The sequence below is a fragment of the Maylandia zebra genome, linkage group LG2, assembly GCF_041146795.1.
Source record: "Maylandia zebra isolate NMK-2024a linkage group LG2, Mzebra_GT3a, whole genome shotgun sequence".
NCBI lineage: Eukaryota > Metazoa > Chordata > Actinopteri > Cichliformes > Cichlidae > Maylandia > Maylandia zebra.
Window position 1 is genome coordinate 5452113 of NC_135168.1, and position 22518 is coordinate 5474630.

The 22518-nt window shown below is 40.8% G+C and overlaps 1 protein-coding gene across 1 annotated transcript in view; it reads left to right on the forward strand.

Annotated features, from left to right (window-relative positions):
- LOC112431789 (NACHT, LRR and PYD domains-containing protein 12-like) overlaps positions 1 to 22518 on the forward strand; it is a 301046-nt gene that overhangs the window by 271782 nt on the left and 6746 nt on the right. The window contains exons 8-11 of the mRNA XM_076888510.1: positions 1556 to 1735; positions 7670 to 7849; positions 14551 to 14724; positions 18969 to 19142. Coding sequence (XP_076744625.1) covers positions 1556 to 1735; positions 7670 to 7849; positions 14551 to 14724; positions 18969 to 19142 — 708 coding nt within the window. The remainder of the gene's footprint in view (positions 1 to 1555; positions 1736 to 7669; positions 7850 to 14550; positions 14725 to 18968; positions 19143 to 22518) is intronic.

Sequence of the window (22518 nt, forward strand, 5' to 3'; positions counted from 1 at the left end):
GCTTCCAAAGACTGCTCACCTCTCAGACTTACTTAAAGATGCTGGTGCTGTCCACAGATCAGCTGACCTGCTGGGTCTCCATGATCAGCTTTGTTTCTTGGAGATAAAGGCTGAAGCCTTTAGAGCTTCAGTTCTCCAGAGCAGCAGGATGTCTGAGGTCCGCAGAAACACAAAAACACAGCAGCTAAAAATAGTTGTTCAAAGAAAACGAGGTGGGAGCTGCTGATTCCTGAGCTTTGATACTGGATTAGCTTCAGTAGTTATTCCAATCACTGCTGTAGGAGCTACATTTAGTCACAGCTGACTGTCTTCTTTGAACAATCACAATGACTACTGTTCTAAAAAACAAGCACACAAAGAACCAATGAGAGTGTAGAACATGATAAAGAGCTCCTGTGATGGTGGCAAAGAAATGAGCAGCAGACGGCCGTCTACATGTTGTAGTGGTTTACAGTCACCAGGGGGCGCCGTCACGGCCACGCAGTCAGTGGGCTGCTCTGCTTGTGCTGTTGTTGGTGAAGCTGAAGTGAAAGCGAATGTTAAAACAATGAAAAGTGTCCACTGCAGCCTCCATCTGAGCTTGTCATGTTCTTCTTCTTTGATCCTTCGTGTTTGTGCTGAACACTGCTGTCGCTCTCTTCCCTGTTCCCGCCCACTTTCTAACCAATCAGCATTGGAGCGTGCACAGCGTCGTCCACACTGAGCTTTGTTGTGAGCACATGGACTCGTCTGCAGAACATTTGTATGGGCTCAAAATGTGGTCATAAATATTTTGTAATTGTAAATCAGGATTTGTATGTGTAAAAAAGATTTGTGTGTGTGTGTAAAAAAGATTTGTGTGTGTGTAAAAAAAAGATTTGTGTGTGGACTTAGCCAAAAAAAAACCCTGCAAGTTACAAGTACGAATTTTGACCCTATTTTTCTTCCTTTCATCTGATTGGTCAATGTCATGTCAATCACAAATGTAACTATCCAATCAGAGAACAGATGGGTTTGGCTGTCGGAGGGGCACTTTTTTGACCTGACGTTCCCGTCACAAGTGTCTTCTAAGTGAAGCTACCAGGTTCAGGTCCAGCTCTGTTTATCTGGAGCTGCAGTAAATGATCCGTCCTCACAAAGCAACACAGACACCAGATATGCAAACACAGCATCATACAACACAACCAAGAGATCCAAAGAATTATCTCTGCATTTCTGTGGCTGATGCTGCTGGAACGAAGCTGTTTGAAACCTTGTTGTTCTGCACTTTGGGACCTGAAGAGGAACCTGAACCTCTGTGCAGAGGGTTCAACTCTGAGGATTCCTGTTCAGTTTTGTTATTTCACACGGCAAAACTTGACAACTTTATGATAAATGTACGACTTCAATGTGAAAAATTCATTTTTTTCTCTTGTTTGTTTGAAGCTGCTTCCTGTTGGCTTCAGCTGTTTGGAGTTTCCATTTTCTAAACTTCTACATTCTGAACCTTCTTCAGCTCTGAACAGATGATGAAACACTGAATGATTTCAAGCTCACACTTTGTCTAATAAACTTACATCTTTCATTTTTTATTCAGATTGAAGGACTGTGGTTTGTCAGAGATCAGCTGTGATTATCTGGCAGCAGCGCTGAAGTCCAACCCCTCGTATCCCAGAGTGCTGGACCTGAGTGGAACCTACAACAACCTGCAGGATTCAGGAGTGAAGCAGCTGTGTGTTCTTCTGGAGAATCCACGATGTCGATTTGAAACTCTGAGGTCAGTCACATGTTTTAGTTGTGCTGAGATGAATATGATGTGAAAGTTGTGCTGACACTGTGGATCAGTAGGCCCACACACCTCTATACAGGAAGTCTGGTTCTACTCTTTGTAGAACTTCTGATCCCTGATCCTCTGAGTCTGACTCAGTAAATAATGAATTATCTTCACTTTACATTTCAGTCAGTTCAGATTTCATTAGCACGTTCACTTTAGCATAATCCATTTTAATCCAAACACCTTTCTCTTTAAACTCTGTTTGTCAGTCACAGTATATCCAGTACAATCCTCTTTTTCACTGCGTCACACACATTCAGAGATCAGAGTGTCCTGTGTGTGCTCTCATTCACTCACACTCACTCTCATATGGCTGAAGTCTGTTTGTACACAGGCTGTCAGCTGGCCTGAGTTAGGCCTGTCTCTAAAATCATTATTTTATTACTTTTATTCTGATTCATCAAAGCCAAACTCAAACATATTTATATTTACTGATTATGTTCTCATCAATAATTAACAGTCAGTACATTCAGATATGAATCATAATTCTGTGCATAACTTCTGTGTCTGGGCACTCCTCTGGATATTCTTACACCAGAGAAGAGCTTCTTAACTACAGGACTACTACACCTGTGGATTTTCTTCCAATATTTGTCGCATCTGCGGCAGATTTACTGCAGACTCTGACCAGGAAAGTGAGACGTCGAAAGAGAGGTAAGCGAGCCGGCGCACTCGTGCGTCTGAGGAGACGTGGACTGCGAACTGCTCTTCCTGGGATCTTCCTTTCCAATGTACGCTCACTCAGGAATAAGATAGACGAACTGGCCCGGATGAGAAGCATGAACAGAGACTTTGCCTCCTCCTGTGTCTTATGTTTTACGGAGTCGTGGTTCAGTGAGAACATCCCGGACAGCACGCTAAAGCTGGAGGGCTTTCATCTGCTGCGCGCGGACCGGCAGGCCTCTCTCTCTGGTAAGACCAAAGGTGGAGGTGTCTGCTTCTACATCAATAGTGGCTGGTGCACAGATGTAACAGTGATTGCTCAGCACTGCTCTTCCTCTCTGGAATACCTTTTTATTCACTGCAAACCATTTTATTCTCCGCGGGAGTTTGCTTCATTCATCCTGGCCGCTGTTTACATCCCACCAGACGCGGATGCGCAGGCAGCTCAGTGCGCACTCGCAGAGCAGATTCTCCACACGGAGCGGACATACCCGGACTCTCTCATCATTGCTCTTGGGGACTTTAACAAAGCCAATCTGAGCCATGAGCTTCCGAAATACAAGCAGTATATTAAATGCCCGACCAGAGAGGAGAGGACATTAGACCACTGTTACAGCACGATCAGCGGGGCCTATCGCGCGGTGCCCCGCGCTTCACTCGGACTTTCTGACCACGTCATGATCCACCTAATCCCCGCGTACAGACAGAGGCTGAAGCTCTCCAAACCTGTCGTGAGGACTAAAAAACTGTGGAGCAACGAGGCTGTGGAGGAGCTTCGCACGTGTTTGGAGACCACAGACTGGGACACAATGAAGGCTGCTTCTAACAGCTTGGACGAGTTTACGGACACTGTCACCTCCTATATCCACTTCTGTGAGGACAGCATTGTGCCATCACGCACCAGGGTGAGTTATAACAATGACAAACCCTGGTTTACTCCTAAACTCAAAAAGCTGTGGCTGGAAAAGAGAAAGGCGTTCAGAAGCGGAGACAGGGACTGCTACAGAGAGGCCAAGTACAGGTTCACTAAAGAAGTGGACATTGCTAAACATCAGCACTCTGAGAAGATGCAGCAGCAGATCTCAGAGAATGACTCGGCCTCTGTGTGGAAAGGTTTTAGGAATATCACCAACTACAAGCCTAAAACCCCCCACTCCACTGACGACTTGCTCTTAGCCAACACCCTCAACGACTTCTACTGCCGTTTTGACGAGCCATCAGGCAGCCTTCACACCTCCAACGGCCCCAACAATAGAGACACTTTGGACACTAATTCCCCCACCTCTCCCCCCTCCATAGAGCCATCACCACCTTCAAACACTTCACCTACAACACCCCCCTCCCCTCACCCCACACAAAAGAGGATTTCACACCACCTCCTCCCACCACAACTCTTCATATTCATGAAGCAGATGTGAGGAAGCAGTTTAAGAGTCTGAATGCTCGAAAAGCTCCTGACCCAGACGGCGTGTCTCCTGCCACCCTCAGACACTGTGCAAACGAGCTGGCCCCAGTGTTTTCTGGCATCTTCAACTCCTCACTGCAGGCATGTCATGTGCCTGCCTGCTTCAAGTCCTCTACCATAATCCCTGTCCCCAAGAAACCTAGGATCACTGGACTAAATGACTACAGACCCGTGGCTCTGACATCTGTGGTCATGAAGTCATTTGAGCGCCTGGTTCTCTCCCATCTCAGGACCCTCACGGCCCCCCTCCTGGATCCCCTGCAGTTTGCATACAGAGCCAACAGGTCTGTAGATGACGCCATCAACATGGCCCTACACTTCATCCTGCAGCATCTGGACTCCCCAGGAACCTACGCCAGGATCCTGTTTGTGGACTTCAGCTCTGCCTTCAACACAATCCTTCCAGACCATCTCCGAGGCAAGCTTTCCCAGATGAATGTGCCTGATCCCATCTGCCGGTGGATCACTGACTTCCTGACGGACAGGAAGCAGCATGTGAGGCTGGGAAAGAATGTCTCGGACTCCCGGACCATCAGCACCGGCTCCCCTCAGGGCTGTGTTCTTTCTCCTCTGCTCTTCTCCCTGTACACCAACTGCTGCACCTCCACCCTCCAGTCTGTCAAGCTAATCAAGTTTGCAGATGACACCACCGTCATTGGACTCATCTCTGACGGGGATGAGTCTGCCTACAGGAGGGAGGTTGAACGTCTGGTGTCCTGGTGCAGCCACAACAACCTGGTGCTGAATGCCCAGAAGACAGTGGAGATTATTGTGGACTTCAGGAAGCACACAGCTCCACTCCCCCCCATCATCCTGTCTGACACCCCCATCACCTCTGTGGACTCATTCCGCTTCCTGGGTACCACCATCACCCAGGACCTGAAGTGGGAACCCACCATCACCTCCGTCATCAAGAAAGCCCAGCAGAGGATGTACTTCCTGAGGCAGCTGAAGAAATTCAACCTGCCAACATGGACGATGATGCAGTTCTACACTGCAATCATCGAGTCCATCCTCACCTCCTCCATCACCGTGTGGTACGCTGGAGCCACTATCAGGGACAAACAGAGACTGCAGCGTGTTGTGCGCTCTGCTGAGAAGGTGATTGGCTGCAGACTCCCATCTCTGCAGGACCTGTACACCTCCAGGACACTGGGGCGTGCAGCTCGGATCTCAGCTGACCCTTCTCACCCTGGACACAGTCTGTTTGACCTGCTCCCCTCAGGAGGAGGCTCCGGTCCATTCGCACCAGAACCTCTCGCCATAAGAACAGTTTCTTCCCCTCTGCTGTTGGACTCATGAACAATAACCATATGACTGTCCCCGCCACTAACACATGACCCTACGCTGTGTTCACTGCATCATTCCATGTTTGGCACTGATCACCACCTGCACTCATGTATATATCATGTATATATCTATGTACTTAGCACTTTTAATTCTTATTCTTATTTTTATATTTTTTATGACAGCATGTTTGCACTGAAGCACCGCAGCAATTTCCTAATGTTGTAAACCTGCTCAACATTTGGCAATAAACCCTTTCTGATTCTTTCTGATTATGATTATGATTCAGTGTTTAACATATTATCACAGATAAGATAAGATTAGATAAGATAAGATTAGATAAGATAAGATAAGATAAGATAACCTTTATTAGTCCCACACGTGGGAAATTTGTTTTGTCACAGCAGGAAGTGGACAGTGCAAAAGTTATGAGGCAGATGGACTGCACAGGAGATCTCCTTTATGAAGAAACTGTGAAAGTTTGTCCAACAGTGGGAAACATTTCAGAGAACATCTCAGAGAATATCTGTGAAGCAGAAACTAAACATAATAATAGAAGAAAAGCCAAATAATGATCCAAATCCTGCTCTGAGACTATCAGACAGTAAAGGCTTCCAAAGACTGCTCACCTCTCAGACTTACTTAAAGATGCTGGTGCTGTCCACAGATCAGCTGACCTGCTGGGTCTCCATGATCAGCTTTGTTTCTCGGAGATAAAGGCTGAAGCCTTTAGAGCTTCAGTTCTCCAGAGCAGCAGGATGTCTGAGGTCCGCAGAAACACAAAAACACAGCAGCTAAAAATAGTTGTTCAAAGAAAACGAGGTGGGAGCTGCTGATTCCTGAGCTTTGATACTGGATTAGCTTCAGTAGTTATTCCAATCACTGCTGTAGGAGCTACATTTAGTCACAGCTGACTGTCTTCTTTGAACAATCACAATGACTACTGTTCTAAAAAACAAGCACACAAAGAACCAATGAGAGTGTAGAACATGATAAAGAGCTCCTGTGATGGTGGCAAAGAAATGAGCAGCAGACGGCCGTCTACATGTTGTAGTGGTTTACAGTCACCAGGGGGCGCCGTCACGGCCACGCAGTCAGTGGGCTGCTCTGCTTGTGCTGTTGTTGGTGAAGCTGAAGTGAAAGCGAATGTTAAAACAATGAAAAGTGTCCACTGCAGCCTCCATCTGAGCTTGTCATGTTCTTCTTCTTTGATCCTTCGTGTTTGTGCTGAACACTGCTGTCGCTCTCTTCCCTGTTCCCGCCCACTTTCTAACCAATCAGCATTGGAGCGTGCACAGCGTCGTCCACACTGAGCTTTGTTGTGAGCGCATGGACTCGTCTGCAGAACATTTGTATGGGCTCAAAATGTGGTCATAAATATTTTGTACTTGTAAATCAGGATTTGTATGTGTAAAAAAGATTTGTGTGTGTGTGTAAAAAGAATTTGTGTGTGTGTAAAAAAGATTTGTGTGTGCGTGAAAAAAACTTTGTATGTGTAAAAAAGATTTGTGTGTGTGTAAAAAAGATTTGTGTGTATGTGTAAAAAGAATTTGTGTGTGCGTGAAAAAAATTTGTATGTGTAAAAAAGATTTGTGTGTGTGTGTAAAAAAGATTTGTGTGTGTGTGTAAAAAAGATTTGTGTGTGTGTAAAAAAGATTTGTGTGTGTGTGTAAAAAAGATTTGTGTGTGTGTAAAAAGAATTTGTGTGTGCGTGAAAAAAATTTGTATGTGTAAAAAAGATTTGTGTGTGTGTAAAAAAAAGATTTGTGTGTGGACTTAGCCAAAAAAAAACCCTGCAAGTTACAAGTACGAATTTTGACCCTATTTTTCTTCCTTTCATCTGATTGGTCAATGTCATGTCAATCACAAATGTAACTATCCAATCAGAGAACAGATGGGTTTGTCTGTCGGAGGGGCACTTTTTTGACCTGACGTTCCCGTCACAAGTGTCTTCTAAGTGAAGCTACCAGGTTCAGGTCCAGCTCTGTTTATCTGGAGCTGCAGTAAATGATCCGTCCTCACAAAGCAACACAGACACCAGATATGCAAACACAGCATCATACAACACAACCAAGAGATCCAAAGAATTATCTCTGCATTTCTGTGGCTGATGCTGCTGGAACGAAGCTGTTTGAAACCTTGTTGTTCTGCACTTTGGGACCTGAAGAGGAACCTGAACCTCTGTGCAGAGGGTTCAACTCTGAGGATTCCTGTTCAGTTTTGTTATTTCACACGGCAAAACTTGACAACTTTATGATAAATGTACGACTTCAATGTGAAAAATTCATTTTTTTCTCTTGTTTGTTTGAAGCTGCTTCCTGTTGGCTTCAGCTGTTTGGAGTTTCCATTTTCTAAACTTCTACATTCTGAACCTTCTTCAGCTCTGAACAGATGATGAAACACTGAATGATTTCAAGCTCACACTTTGTCTAATAAACTTACATCTTTCATTTTTTATTCAGATTGAAGGACTGTGGTTTGTCAGAGATCAGCTGTGATTATCTGGCAGCAGCACTTAAGTCCAACCCCTCGTATCCCAGAGTGCTGGACCTGAGTGGAACCTACAACAACCTGCAGGATTCAGGAGTGAAGCAGCTGTGTGTTCTTCTGGAGAATCCACGATGTCGATTTGAAACTCTGAGGTCAGTCACATGTTTTAGTTGTGCTGAGATGAATATGATGTGAAAGTTGTGCTGACACTGTGGATCAGTAGGCCCACACACCTCTATACAGGAAGTCTGGTTCTACTCTTTGTAGAACTTCTGATCCCTGATCCTCTGAGTCTGACTCAGTAGATAATGCAGAGTTCTGAGCTGATGTGGGTGAGAGGACTCAGGCAGCCTGACAGAGTTGATGTCCAGGTCTTCCCTGCTTGTCCTGATACACATAAACATGAGTATCCTTGCAGGTCAGATCTCATCAGTCACACCTGTTAGTGCAGCTCTCCTCTAGATTGTAGTGCTTGTAAAACTAGGATGATTTTAGGAGCCTGGACCGCAGATCTAGGGGAAGATATGACTTGGAAAGACTAAACCAACCTATTAGAGGTGTTTGCACTAACATAGATAAATACTCAGATTTACACCTTTAGTGTCTCACAAAGGGTTGAAAAGTGAATGTGCACAGAGAGGTTGGTGGTGAGACGGGCACTTCCAGCACTGTAGATGTGATCCAGCTCAGTGTTCATGGAAATAATCCGGAGAGCAGGATTCCTTGATGAATGTCACATCTTCTTAAAGTTATAATCCACAGGGAAAACTGTGAAACTGTCGATCTGATATCTACTCAACCAATCAGGTGTTTACATGCCCTTCACTGATCTCCAGCCCCACCTTATTATCAGTTTCTCTCTCTTTTACATCTGAATAATCTTCACTTCACATTTCAGTCAGTTCAGATTTCATTAGCACGTTCACTTTAGCATAATCCATTTTAATCCAAACACCTTTCTCTTTAAACTCTGTTTGTCAGTCACAGTATATCCAGTACAATCCTCTTTTTCACTGCGTCACACACATTCAGAGATCAGAGTGTCCTGTGTGTGCTCTCATTCACTCACACTCACTCTCATATGGCTGAAGTCTGTTTGTACACAGGCTAATCTGGGGCTCTCCACCATTTGACCCTAGAAATAAAGAAGCTTCTTGGATGAGAGGTGAAAGGCGAAACGTCTTCAAAAAACTTAAAGAAGTCCAGATGCCTTTTTTTCTAAGCTCTTTAGATAACTGCGAACCTTCACAAACGCCTCATCAGTGGGACTCTCAGAGCTACCAGCCCTTTGCTACAATCACAAAGCTCTTCATTGAAATCAATGATATCAAAGCTGGAATCAAGCTATAGCCATATACACTGGTAAAGACTTCTTATCTCGAAATAATATACTGAAGTGGCAATGCAGAAATTGAAAATAGGCGGACGTGCTACCTATGCTATTAGTAGAATGGACATTGGCCTGCTGGCTAAGGAAGGCCCTGTCTCACATAGAGGTGAGAGAGGCCCCCCTCGAAGCCCCCTCTTTTATCGGGGCTTACTTAGGGTCATATCGGGGACCCCACAGTTGCAAGTCTTTTTTTTTTTTTCTTTGACCAAATAAAGCTTATTTCTGTAGCTGTTGTTTTATACAGCTTTAATGTTAATATTAATGTTTGCTTATGTATGTTTAGGGAGTGGTCTGATGGTACATGTTGTTGTTACATTAATAATATTCAAATAGGAAGGGTATGCTTAAAGATAAGGTAAAAATCATATCATATAATGTAAATGGCCTGTCGAATCCAATTAAACGTAATAAAATTTTAACTAAAATGAAGAAAGAACAAGTACAAATAGTGTATCTACAGGAAACCCATCTAGACTGTAAGGAGCATGAAAAACTGAAAAGAATGGGTTATACAACAGTTTCTCCTCTTCCTATAAAACTGGACGAAGGAGAGGAGTGGCTATCCTGTTATCAAGCAAATTACTCTTTGAAAAAATATCTGAGATAAGTGATAAAGAGGGACGTTATATTTTGGTAAGGGGAAACATTGAGGGGAACCCAGTCACGTTGTTAAATATATATGCACCCCCTGGAAGCGATATTTATTTCTTTAAGAAAATTATAGATGTGATGGTAACAGAGACAGTAGGTTTCCTAATTTGCGGAGGAGATTTAAATATACATCTACAACCAAAGCTAGATATTTCCAATAGAAAAGCACAGAATACTAAAACATTAATTAAGAATATAAATACATTGATGAAGGAGGTGGGACTAATTGATATATGGAGAGACTTGCATCCCTACCAAAGGGATTATACTTATTTTTCCTCACCGCACTCGTTATACACAAGAATAGTGTGCTGGCATTAGGCATTTTCTGTTCTGCAGCAGTTTGCCCTCTTGTGGTTGTTTTTGTGTATTTTTTTTACTCTGTAAGATCTAGCCAGAGGCAGTTTCACCTCCGTTAATCTGTTGCCATCCATGCCTTCACAAGTTGATAAACGGCATCATCTGTGAGTAATATTGTTTGTTATCACTGAGACAACTTGTGTGCATTATTATTTGTTGTGAAGGCGTGATATAGTTTGTAGTTAGAATTTAATTTGAATATGTATATAACCTAAGCTAGTAAGGTTAAGCTAGCTCACTTGCCATGTGGTTTCTTTAACGTTTTGATCATGAGTGTGATTTCATTTGATGTTTTATTCGGGCACTCACTAAGCAGATAAATATTGCGTTCATATTTTTGAATATGTGTTTGTTATACTGTATGTTGATGCAACATTTTTATTGGTTTATTTCTGGTTTTGTCAACAGTTTCACACTTTTTCCTTATTAAATCATCCAACTCAACACATTGGCCTGTTCCCTGGATTTTGATTAGGAGAGTGTTTAGCTGTCTGTATAGCTGAGTCTACGTTCACGAGGACAACGCTTAGTGAGGACAGAACAAATAGATTATTTCATAACTTTTGGGAAAAATAAAGATAAAATAAGCACTTGTGCAATTGGAACAATAGAGTTAAGCGATCATGCACCAGTATACCTGTCTGTTGATTTAAACGTGCAACCAAAACTCAATAATTGGAAATTAAATTCAAGCTTACTGAATGATCCTCACTTTAAAGGACAAATTAAGAAAGAGATTCACTTCTATATGGAAACTAATGACAATGGTGAGGTGTCTCGTCCTATACTGTGGGATGCCTTAAAAGCTGTCCTGAGAGGGAAAATTATAGCAATATCCTCTTATAAGAAAAAGATGAGAAATAAGAAATTAGAAGAGCTACAAAATAAGAATTAGAGAAAAGGCATGAAAGAAAAACATCTCAGGATATATTGGAGGAAATTAGGAAAACAAGAAATGAAATAAATGATTTGACCACATATGAAATTTAAAAAAAATTAATGTTTCTTAAACAAAGGTATTATGAGGGAGGATCAAAAGCAATGAATGTATTAGCCTGGAAACTAAAAAAGAAAATAGCAGATAATACAGTTCACAAAATTAAACATCCAGTGACAAAACTAATAAAAAATAAACCAATAGAAGTTCAGAGTGCATTTGAAACATTTTATAAGACTCTGTATGCTAATAACACAGAGAGTAGTATAGTTGAAATTAACAGTTTTTTAGATTCTCTTGATTTACCAGTACTGAATGAAGAACAGAATAAAACTTTGATTGAAGATATAACAGAAAAGGAACTAAGAATAGCAATAAGTAAAGTTAAAATAAATAAATCTCCAGGATCAGATGGATATACGGCAGAATGGTACAAGGAGCTAAAAGAAGAATTAATACCAGTGATGCTTCTAACAATGAATTGGATCCTAAAGAAGGCTCAAGTACCTTCTAGCTGCAAAGAAGCAATTATCTCTGCCATCCCAAAAGAAAACAAGGATAAATTAGAATGTGCGTCATATAGACCAATATCTGTTCTTAATACAGATTACAAGCTGTTTACATCTATCATGGCTCGACGATTAGAAAAGTTCTTACCTAATCTAATTCATAATGATCAAACAGGTTTTATTCGAGAGCGCCAAATACAAGATAATGTACGACGGACATTACAAATTATTAATCATATTCAAAAGAATAAAATAGAAGCAATGGTAATCAGTATCGATGCAGAAAAATCATTCGATTCAGTTAATTGGAATTTTCTTTACCGAGTCTTGCATACATTTGGCTTTCACGAAAATATAATTAAGACAATACAGGCACTTTATGATAACCCTACGGCAAGGATTAAAATTAATGGCTACCTATCAAATAGTATTAAGCAGCAAAGAGGAACAAGGCAGGGCTGTGCGTGCTCACCATTATTATTTGCGTTATATCTGGAACCATTGGCTCAATATATAAGACAAAATAAAGAAGTAGAAGGTATTAATATCCATGAAAAGGAGCATAAATTAGCCTGCTATGCAGATGATATTTTAATATTTTTGGGTCAACCATCAAACTCTTTACCTAAATTAATGCAATCATTTGAATACTTTGGTCGACTATCTGGATATAGGGTTAATATGAGTAAAACACAATTGCTTAAGTACAACTATATTCCATCAGAAGAAATTAAAAATAAGTATCAATTAGCATGGCAAACAGAGTACTTTAAATATCTAGGAGTCATAATACCTAAGGGTCTTACAGAACTATTAGAACGAAATTATTTACCAATACACAAAAAAAATTAAGGAACATATAGCAAGATGGAATCTAATTCCATATTTAAGTTTATATTCGAGAATAGACTCAATTAAAATTAATATTCTTCCTAAATTATTATATTTATTTCAAACATTACCAATAGAAATTAACCAGAAACAGTTTAATGAATGGGATAAAATTTTGTCAAGATACATATGGCAAGGAAAAAGGCCCCGAATTAGATTTAAAACCCTACAACTTAACAAAGGAAAAGGGGGGTGGGGCTTACCTTCTCTTAGGGAATATTATTGGGCAGCACAATTAAGGCCTATGATATGCTGATGTAATCCTTCATATGACGCTCAATGGAAAGTTATTGAGGAGAGTCTGACCTCCATCCCCATACAACCTATTATAGCAGACAGAAGCTTGCAAAATTCAATAAAAACTATTGAAAATCCATGGATCAAGTTGACTTTTAAAATTTGGGAAACAGTAATAAAAGAATATAAACTAGAAGAGGATATAGCAGTTCTTAAGTGGTGTGCATATGACACACATTTTGCTCCAAATAAATTGGACACCAGATTGAAAGATTGGACATATAAAGGATTAACAGCTTTATGTGTGGTAATGGAGGAAGGCAGACTAATTAGTTTTTGCTTTTGCATTAGATTTTGACTTTGTTAACTACTAGAAGACTAGAGGAAAAATTAGTTACATTAATGGAAACAAAAACACACTCCCTATATTTATTTATTTATTTTTCTTTCCTTTTTCTTTTTCCTTATGTATTTTTTATTTATGTTGTTTCCTGTTTTGCTTCTTTTTCTTTTCTTCTTCTTCTTTCATTCTTATTGTATGGATATTTTAGTTGTTTAAATATAGAAAAAAAAATATATGTACTGAAAGATAGCTGAAGTTGATGGTATTGTATAGTGATTCTAAAATGTCAATAAAAAAAAAGAAGCTGGAATCCAATGAGTCCAAGTCTTCTGCTGATTCAGCATCACATTCATCTTTGCTCCTTGTTCTGCATCCCCACCATGGACTTCATTCCTTTCCAAGCCAGCCTTGAGTGTCCTTTATTCAGCTCATCCTCTGCTTTACTTTTACACCTGATTTTAGCTGCTTTTCTTCTCTCCCTCATAACAAGACAGCTTCTTCTGCCTGAGAACATGTTGGAGTGATTTACTAATCCAGGGCTGATTTTTGGGGAAAATAGTTCCTGTTTTCAAAGTAATCCCCATTTTTCCCAGAATGAAATGTAAGTAGAAATAAATAGAATAGAATTAGAATAGAATTCAACTTTATTGTCATTGCACATGCACAGGTACAGGGCAACGAAATGCAGTTTGCATCCATCCAGAAGTGCTTTAGTGATATAGGTATATTACAATATATATTAGCAATAGTATAGATATGTAAGTATATTACAGAAATGGGTCTATTATGGTATGTTATAATGTACACGGTATGAAGTATGTTGTGAATATTCTATAACTAAGTATGTACAGGCTGTAGTGAGTAAAAGCTATGTACAGGCTATGAACAGGATATAAATATGAAAAACTATACAGAATATGAAATAAATAACTTTACAGAAATTTGAGATATACAGCTATAAAGTGATCTAAGTGAGAACATGAGCCTTTAAAAAGGCTCTTCTGAGGCTGCTGCCAGTGGTCAAAGCCTCCAACAAAGCTCTGTAAGTACATATGTGATCATAGCTTTAGCTTTTAAATGTTTATTCTAGTTAACACAGATCAGGTGGAACAACTCAAATAACATATCAAAAATATTAAGTGGTCATCGGTACTCAGTTTGTTCAATACTGAATACAATGGAGCACAAATTGTCCACGTTTCTGAAATATTTCTGGGTGTAACTGTCACCAAAGTGCAATTTAGACCTGGCCTGTGGTTGTTATCTAAGTGATAATCATCAATTCTACTAAAACAAATACAAAATAAAGAAATTTGACACATTCTGTTGATATCAAAAGCACACTGAACAATTCAGTGTTGTTTTACTGCTGTTCTCTCTTCACTTCTTCTCCTCTGATTCTCTCCACATGTTGCTCTGCATCAGTGCTCAGTTTCCTGACAAAACAAGATGAAATATTGCTAAATATAATAGTATCTCATTACACTTCAACATAAGTGTTTTATTTTTGTAATTGTTTATCTGTTATTTTTCAGACTGAGTCACTGTGACCTGTCAGAGAGAAGCTGTGAAGCTCTGGCCTCAGGTCTCAGCTCTCAGACCTCTAATCTGAGACAGCTGGACCTGAGTAACATCAACCTGAAGGATTCAGGCGTGAAGCTTCTGTCTGAAGGACTGAAGAGTCCACGCTGTACACTGGAAACTCTCAGGTGAGATCAAGCATTTTTCTTTCATCAACTGACAGAATTAGCAGATTAATAATAAGGCAGCCCTCTAATAAGAGGAGAAGTGGAGGTGTTTTGAAGGGCAACGTACTCTTATGTTAACAAGACAGGAAGTAGTTCCTGGGAACTGCTTCCTTTGTTATTGTCTAAGTAGAAACATGATGGTGAAACAGTGATGAGTTTGCAGAGGTGGATCCACACAACACAACAATGCAGTTGCGTGCTGAAAGCAGACTTCTCACAGATTCTGAGGCTGCAGGTTTCATCACTGTCCAACCAAAATTCACTGAACCAGCAGTAAATGAACGTCCAAAACTACGCTTCATGTTTAAAAAACAGATGATCAGGGGGATTTGTGTTTACATCTTTTTTGTGTGATCTGTTCACCTGCTGTTTCAGCTGTTTGGTGGTTGTTGAGATGGTTTTGTGAACTTTTAGCTGAGATTCTGACGTTTCTGTAGATACCACACATGTCTAATTACTTTGTACAGCATGAATGGCCATAACGAGGTTTTTAACAGTTTTATTCAGTGTTTTCATAAAAGCCTTATTTCTATCCACGTGAGGTTTAAGACCTGGACCAGTTTGAAACCTTTTGTCCTCCACAATGGAAAATGGGTGGAAATAAAAGTGGGTCTCACTTTAGCCAGCTCCTAATTTTATCAGTTCTGCTCTCAGCGTCTCCTGTATATCTCCTGTATAAATGTTGCACTCAGCTTTGTGGTCTCCAATATCACTGAAATGCAGCCAGATGCTGCTCATTTTGCCTTTTCACTCTTTCCTGACACGCTTGCATTTCAGTACAGCTCCCATTTCTCTGTGTACTGGTCTCTACCACTACCCTTGCTGTCTATGGGACATTTCCGTCCTCTTTCACATAATGGTATGATCCCAGTCTGTCTCTTAAAGTGTTTGGCCACATGGTTTGCTCATCAGAATAACATCTCAGCCGTGCTCATATTGATTATCAGCAAGCCTGAAAATTCATCAATATTTGACATATGAAATTATCTCAAGGGCTGGATTTGGCCCACGGGCCATATGTTTGACACCCCTGGTTTACACAGTTTGGTATTCAATGTACAAGTGAGCTAGCTCTCAGCTAACTAGCAGACAAGCTAACTGCTGGGACTGCATCTTTCTAACAAGAGCGTCAGACACTCAGACTGGTTTCCTTTGTGGATGATGATGTGTTCTCACACTGATCCTTCATGCTGATGCTGCCATCCACCCACTGCTCCTGGATTCCTCATCATCATCTCCATCAGCCCTCACAATACTCCACCTTCTTCAGCTCCATGTTCAGCAGCCTGGATGGACAGTAATTCTTTCCATGGGTTATGGTGGGACATTGAGAGCTGAAGTCAAACAGCAGTGAGAATGAAAGACTGATTCATTTCTATTTAGTCTTGTGCTGTGCAGCTTTGTTCAGAGCATTAAGGCCCAGCAAAGATTACTGAGGTCATAGAGTCCTGATGAAACCTGTGTGCTTATAGAAACTGAGACCAGATGAACCAGAATAGAAGGACATTAAAATGAAGTGTCAGCTACACAAAGGCAAAGCTATTCAGTTGTTGCTGTGAGTTATTTAAATGGAGGATGGAGTCAGACTTTAAGCTGCTGGACTCAGTCACTATATCCTGTTGTCCTCATAGAACCTGGACACACAGACTCACCTGTGACACAGTGACACACAGTGTGGGCTACACACACATTAGAAAGTGGATCAGTCACACTTGTGCAATCATTTGTTGTGCTGGGAAACCATGAACACTGTGAATCACATTAATGGTTTTGTTACAGCAACATTCAATCATGAGTTCAAAAGTAGTGCATTGTGTACTTATTTTAATAGTACTGCAGTATGAGAAGTGCAACATTCAGTGTGCAGAAACTGATCGGGTGCTTTCTAACAGCAGTGTTCCCTTTAACACAGCAGCAGTTCAAATATTTCTGTCAGTCTGAGCTGAAACATGAATCTAATCAAATATCAAATCAAAGTTCTTTGCCTCTGCCAGGACGTTAACATTTGATCTAGTTTTTTACAAAGTTCCCTCAGCGTCCAGAGCCACCAACATACCTTTGATCAACAGCAAGTGAACATTTATAAATGTGTGTTTGCAGAACAGGAAGCAGCAGAACTATTGTTCTGTTATCAGGCAGCAGCACAAACGCTCATCAGCTCATTTACTGTGCAGGACTTTGAGTGTGTGAAGTGTGTGTTTGTGCTGGATTTCCTTTGGAGAATCTCAGTCAGAAACCAGACAAAGAAAAACTCTTTCAACAGTCCAGGTTGAGTTGACAACATGAACTGCATTTATCTTCCTCTGACTTGACATGTTCTTCCTCCTCTGCACCGAGCCAGCTGCTAAGACTCACAAGCTCATTGACATTTTCTGATGATAAAGAAACTCTCTTCTTCTGCACAATATGAGCAGCAACAGAGAAGAAGCTTTCACAGGTACAGATGTTGCAGCTGTGGCCAAGTACATGTGCTGCATGTTGGAGCAGCACTCTAATGGACAGGCCTCTGTACTGATGGTGGGCTCTGCTCTGTATCCACCACACTGTTCTCAGCTGAGTCTTCCTCCTGTTCACAATCACACTCTGATCAAGCATGTTCATGTTGTAACGCCGTGGCTTTCGTAGTCTCTCCTTTTTCTACAGCTCATGTGTTCTTCTTGTGATGCTGCGTCTTGAGGCTCATACATGCCGTCATTTGTTGATCCTAAGAACGTTCCTCAGACCGACTTCTTCAACAACAGATAACTTTAGTTGTATCAACACTGCCTCCTGGAACAGTTTAAAATGAACATGTCAAAGATCTGTACCTGTCTCCATGTTTCTGTCCCCGCCCCTTTCTTTCTGTCCTGGGTCATGTGAGCGCTGCAGTAGTATTAGGCCCACCCTCAATGCTCCCATTGGCTGAGACGCATAATGACGCCCATTTCAAGCCAGCACTGATCAACATCCCTCCTGTGACCCATGGCTGTTATATTCAGAGCCAGTGAGCACTTTCACAATAATCATGATTTTAAAAACTATGATTAAAATAATTGCTGACGTTAATCAGTTAATGAGTTAACGAGATTATAACAGGTTAAGTTGCCCTAATAATTAGACTTTGATGACAAACTGATGTGATCTCCATGTTTCCTTTGTTGGACTGTGGGCGAGTGTCAGAACTGAATGTACTGAGTAACATGTAGAGTTTAAACATGTGTCAGTTCCAGTTTTAGAGCTCTAAAGTGCAGCTATCATGTTAGGAATATGTTAGGAATAGACAGGAACACTGAGCACACTGAGGTCAAATCTTTATTTTACCACTCGCTGCATTCTTGATGTTCATGAATTCAGCAGGTTCATGATTGTCTGCAGCATTAATCTCATATTTCCATTAAAAGTGTTGAATTTGACTGTTTGATGTTCTTTATGATCTCTGGCACCAGTTCATCTGTAGGCTGAGCCCAGTCCATCCATTTAGTGAAATGATGTTTAAAGGTCTCCTTGTTCTGTGAGCGTGCACAGATCCTGAAGCAGAAAGCCTGGGTTACAGAGAAATGATCATCACTGTGATGATGCTCACCATCTCTGACTGGGATTTGAGGTTTTGTCAAAGCAGCAAAGAAAGCCTGGCTATGTTGGACTGGGTGTGGCAGCAGCTCCCAGTTTGGGTTCATGAGACAGACGCCCTCTCTACTTTGAAGATCAGCTTCAAACTTTACTTTTTGATAAAGCTTATAGTTTGAGCTGGATCAGGTGACCCTGAACCATCCCTGAGTTGTGCTGCTATAGGCTCAGGCTGTTGGTGGACTTCCCATGATGCTCTGCTTTCTTCTCCCCTCTTTTCACTCCTGATGCTTTTATATGTCACTACTGCGTGTCCTTAACTTTTGTCTTCTCTCTCCTTAGTTTGTGTTTTGTTCTTGTCTCTCTGAGCTCATCTCTTCTCTTTCCCCTCACCCTGCAACCAGTCATGGTAGATGTTCCTCCTGGAGCCTGTTTTCACTGGGAGGATCTTTGTGTCAAAGGGAGTTCTTCTTCCCACCATCACCAAGTGCTGCTCACACTGGTGGTGGTTACCTTACACTGTTAAACAGCTTCAGATGACTGTTGTTGTCTGTTGGGTATTGTCACTTATAAATAAAGTTACAATGGATGGATAGATGTTATTGTGACAAAGAGAAAACAACTGTTGACAGATAGATTGTTGTTTTGTGTGTCTGCAGTCTGTCAGGATGTCTGATCACAGAGGAAGGCTGTACTTCTCTGGCCTCAGCTCTGAGCTCCAACCCCTCCCATCTGAGAGAGCTGGACCTGAGCTACAATCATCCAGGTCCCTCAGGAATGAAGCTGCTGTCGGCTGGACTGAAGGATCCAGGCTGGAGACTGGACACTCTCAGGTATGGAGAGAAAATCTGATAGAGGAGGAAGAGCTGGAATCATTTCCTGTGTCTTTCACTCACTTCCTGTTTGTTTCCTGCAGATGAGACATGAACAATCACACATGCAGGAATATTTTCAGGGACAGACACACTAGTCTAGCTGGATAGTTCATGGATATTTATGTAGGGGTCTCCAAGGAGTCTGTTTGCAGGAACATTTAGGTCACAGGTGTACCTGATATAGATACCAGTGTACCTAATAAAGTGTCAGCTAACATTTGGAAATGGAAGCTTAAATAATGACAAACTGTACATTCACAGCTGAAGTCACAATAAATTTGTTCTCAAGTGCACATTTTTCTGTTATTGTTCTCAAACAACAGAATGAGAATGAAATATTGATTCTAACAGGGCCCATAAACAGCATTAGCTTAGTAGCATTAGCTTATCAGAGTTTCCATCATGGTCACACAAATCCTTAGCAGAGAAAAGTGGCCTACTTAGCAATAGCTGCTCAAGTTGTATAAAGAAAGGGAAAACAGTATTAGCATTAGCTGCTAATGGCAGCTTACTTAGCATAAACTGTTCACATCTTTATAATGCAAGGGAAAGGAGTCACTCATGGAAGCCTATTTAGCATTAACGTCTCACATCATTATAACACAAGGGAAAAGGGTATTAGCGTTAGCTACTAATGCTTATTCACCTCAAATTAGCTTTAGCTGCTAATGGTAGCCTACTTAGCATTAACTCCTCACTAATATAATGCTAATTCACATCAAATTAGCATTAGCTGCTCATATTGTTATAAGGAAAGAGAAAACGGTATTAGCATTAGCTACTAATAATTATTCAGCCGTAATTAGAATAAGCCTCTAAAAGCAGCCTACTTAGCATTAACTCCTCACATCGTTGTTACCCAACGGAAAAGAGTATTAGTATTAGCTACTATCATTTTTAATAAGTAAGAGAAAACAGTGTTAGCATTATTGAATAATGCTAATTCACACTAAATTAGAATTAGCTATTTACAAGAGCGTACTTAGAATTAGCCGCTCACATTGTTAAAAAGTAAGGGAAAACAGTATTAGTATTAGCACATAATGCTAATTCACGTCAAAGTAGCATTAGTTAATAATGGCAGCCTACTTAGCATTAACTGCTCACTAATATAATGCTAATTCACATCAAATTAGAATTAGCTGCTCACATTGTTAAAAGGGAAGGGAAAACAATATTAGCATTAGCTGCTAATAATTATTCACCTAATTAGAGTTAGCCCTTAATGGAAGCCTAGTTAGCATTAACTCCTGACATAGTTATAATGCAGGGGAAAAGGGTTACCATTATCAGATAATGCTAATTTACATCAAATTAACAATTGTTAATAATGGTAGACTTCGTATCATTAGCTGCTGTCATTCTTACAAAGCAAAGGAAAACAATATGAGCATTAGCTGCTAATGCTTTTTCATCTAAAATTAGCATTAGCCACTAATGGCAGCCTACTTAGCATTAACTCCTCACTAATATAATGCTAATTCAGGTCAAATTAGCATTAGCTGCTAGCATCAGCCTACCTAGCACTAGTTGTTCACATTGTTAAAAGGGAAGAGAAAACGATATTAGCATTAGCTACTAATAATTATTCACCCCTAATTAGAATTAGCCGCTAATGGCAGTATACTTAGCATTAACTCCTCACATTGTTATAATGTAAGGGAAAAGAATTAGCATTATCTAATAATGTTGACCTTGGCCCACTGGAAAAGTTAAGAACTAAAGATTTAGGAGTGTTTCTCGATAGCTCTTTCTCATTTGAGAAACAAATGAATTCTGTTATTAAAACCAGCTGTAAGGTTTATATTGTTGATTGATGCTTAGAAATATTTACTCATATATGCTTAGAGTTGTATAATTGATTGCATGATGATAGAGGTTTGATCCTGAGTAGTCTGTAAAGACTCTGTATGCCTTCCAGAGTGCTCTGGCATGCACACACCACTTGGGGCCATGAGAGAGGTCGTACCCTCTCTTACTGATTTATGGTGTAGGACAGGGGTCTCAAACTCAATTTAGCTGGGGGCCGCTGCAGGCAGAGTCTGGGTGAGGCTGGGCCGCATTAGGTTTTCTACAAGAAAGGCATGGTTAAAAAATTCCAATCTTCTCAAATCTCTTTATTTTTATTTTTTAACACAAAATATGAAAAATAAATAAACAAATTAAGAATTAATAAGAAAATCAATCAATCTGTAATACATAAATAAAATAATAATAAGATATTTTTAGTCAGTGAACTTGTGTGTATCTTTCAGTCTTCTATATCTGCTGTATTTAGATTGAAATGTCTGTATTAACAGTTCTATAACCTTCTTCTGAACATGAATGGAACACTGTAGAAAATGAACTGTTCTTCTGAACATGGCTTCTCTTGCCTACTCCTTGCTGCTAGAGACCTGGCAGCGTTTCCTCTCGCATAGCCGAGCCAGATTTGGCCTGAAGGAGGAAGCAGTTGCGACCCTCAGTATGTCTTGAAGATGATCATCCGTAAGTCTGGACCTGTACTTGGACTTATTGAAGTTCAAAGTGGAGAAGAGCTTTTGGCACAAGTATGTGCTACCAAAAAGGCACATGGTCCGCTTGAACATTCGGGAAAGCCGAGGGAAACTAGGGCTCAAGTCTCTCAAAAATTGTCCAAGCTTGTCTGCTTTTCCACTCACCTCCCTGAACTTTGCTTTGAGTTCAGAGTTGCACTGCAGCTCAATGAGCTCCATTTGAAGCACAGAAGGGGCATCTTGCACATCAAAGGAGAAGGGGTCCGCAAAAATGTGAAAGGTGGCTCTGTGTGTCTTGAAGTCAGCAAATCTGTGATCAAATTCCTCCTGTAGCCTCAAAATGACATCAACATACTCGTCAGCACTGAATGGTGTGCCTGCATCCACGAGTGCCTTGCATGCTGGGAAATGGCAAAGGTTTGTCTGAGAGAGCTGAGCTTTCCAGAGCGCCAGTTTTGTGGAGAATGCTCTCACGTTGTCATAGGCAGCACTGACAAGTTGCCCCTGGCCTTGTAACGTCTTGTTCAGTACATTAAGCTCATGTGTCATATCAACAAGAAAAGCTGAGTCCATGAGCCATTTGGGATCAGTTAGCACAGGAACACTAACTCCATCCTTCTCCATGAAGGCTTCACTTCTGCTCTCAACTCAAAAAGTCTCTTTAATACATTTCCCCTGCTGAGCCAACGTACCTCAGTGAAGTCGAGCACATCCCCATATTCTGACTCCATTTCCTCTAAAAAAGCACAGAACCTTCGGTGCTTTAAGCCCCTGGATCTGATTTGGTTGATGCATTTCACAACAATAGACATCACATTGTCAAACTTCAGGCATTTGCT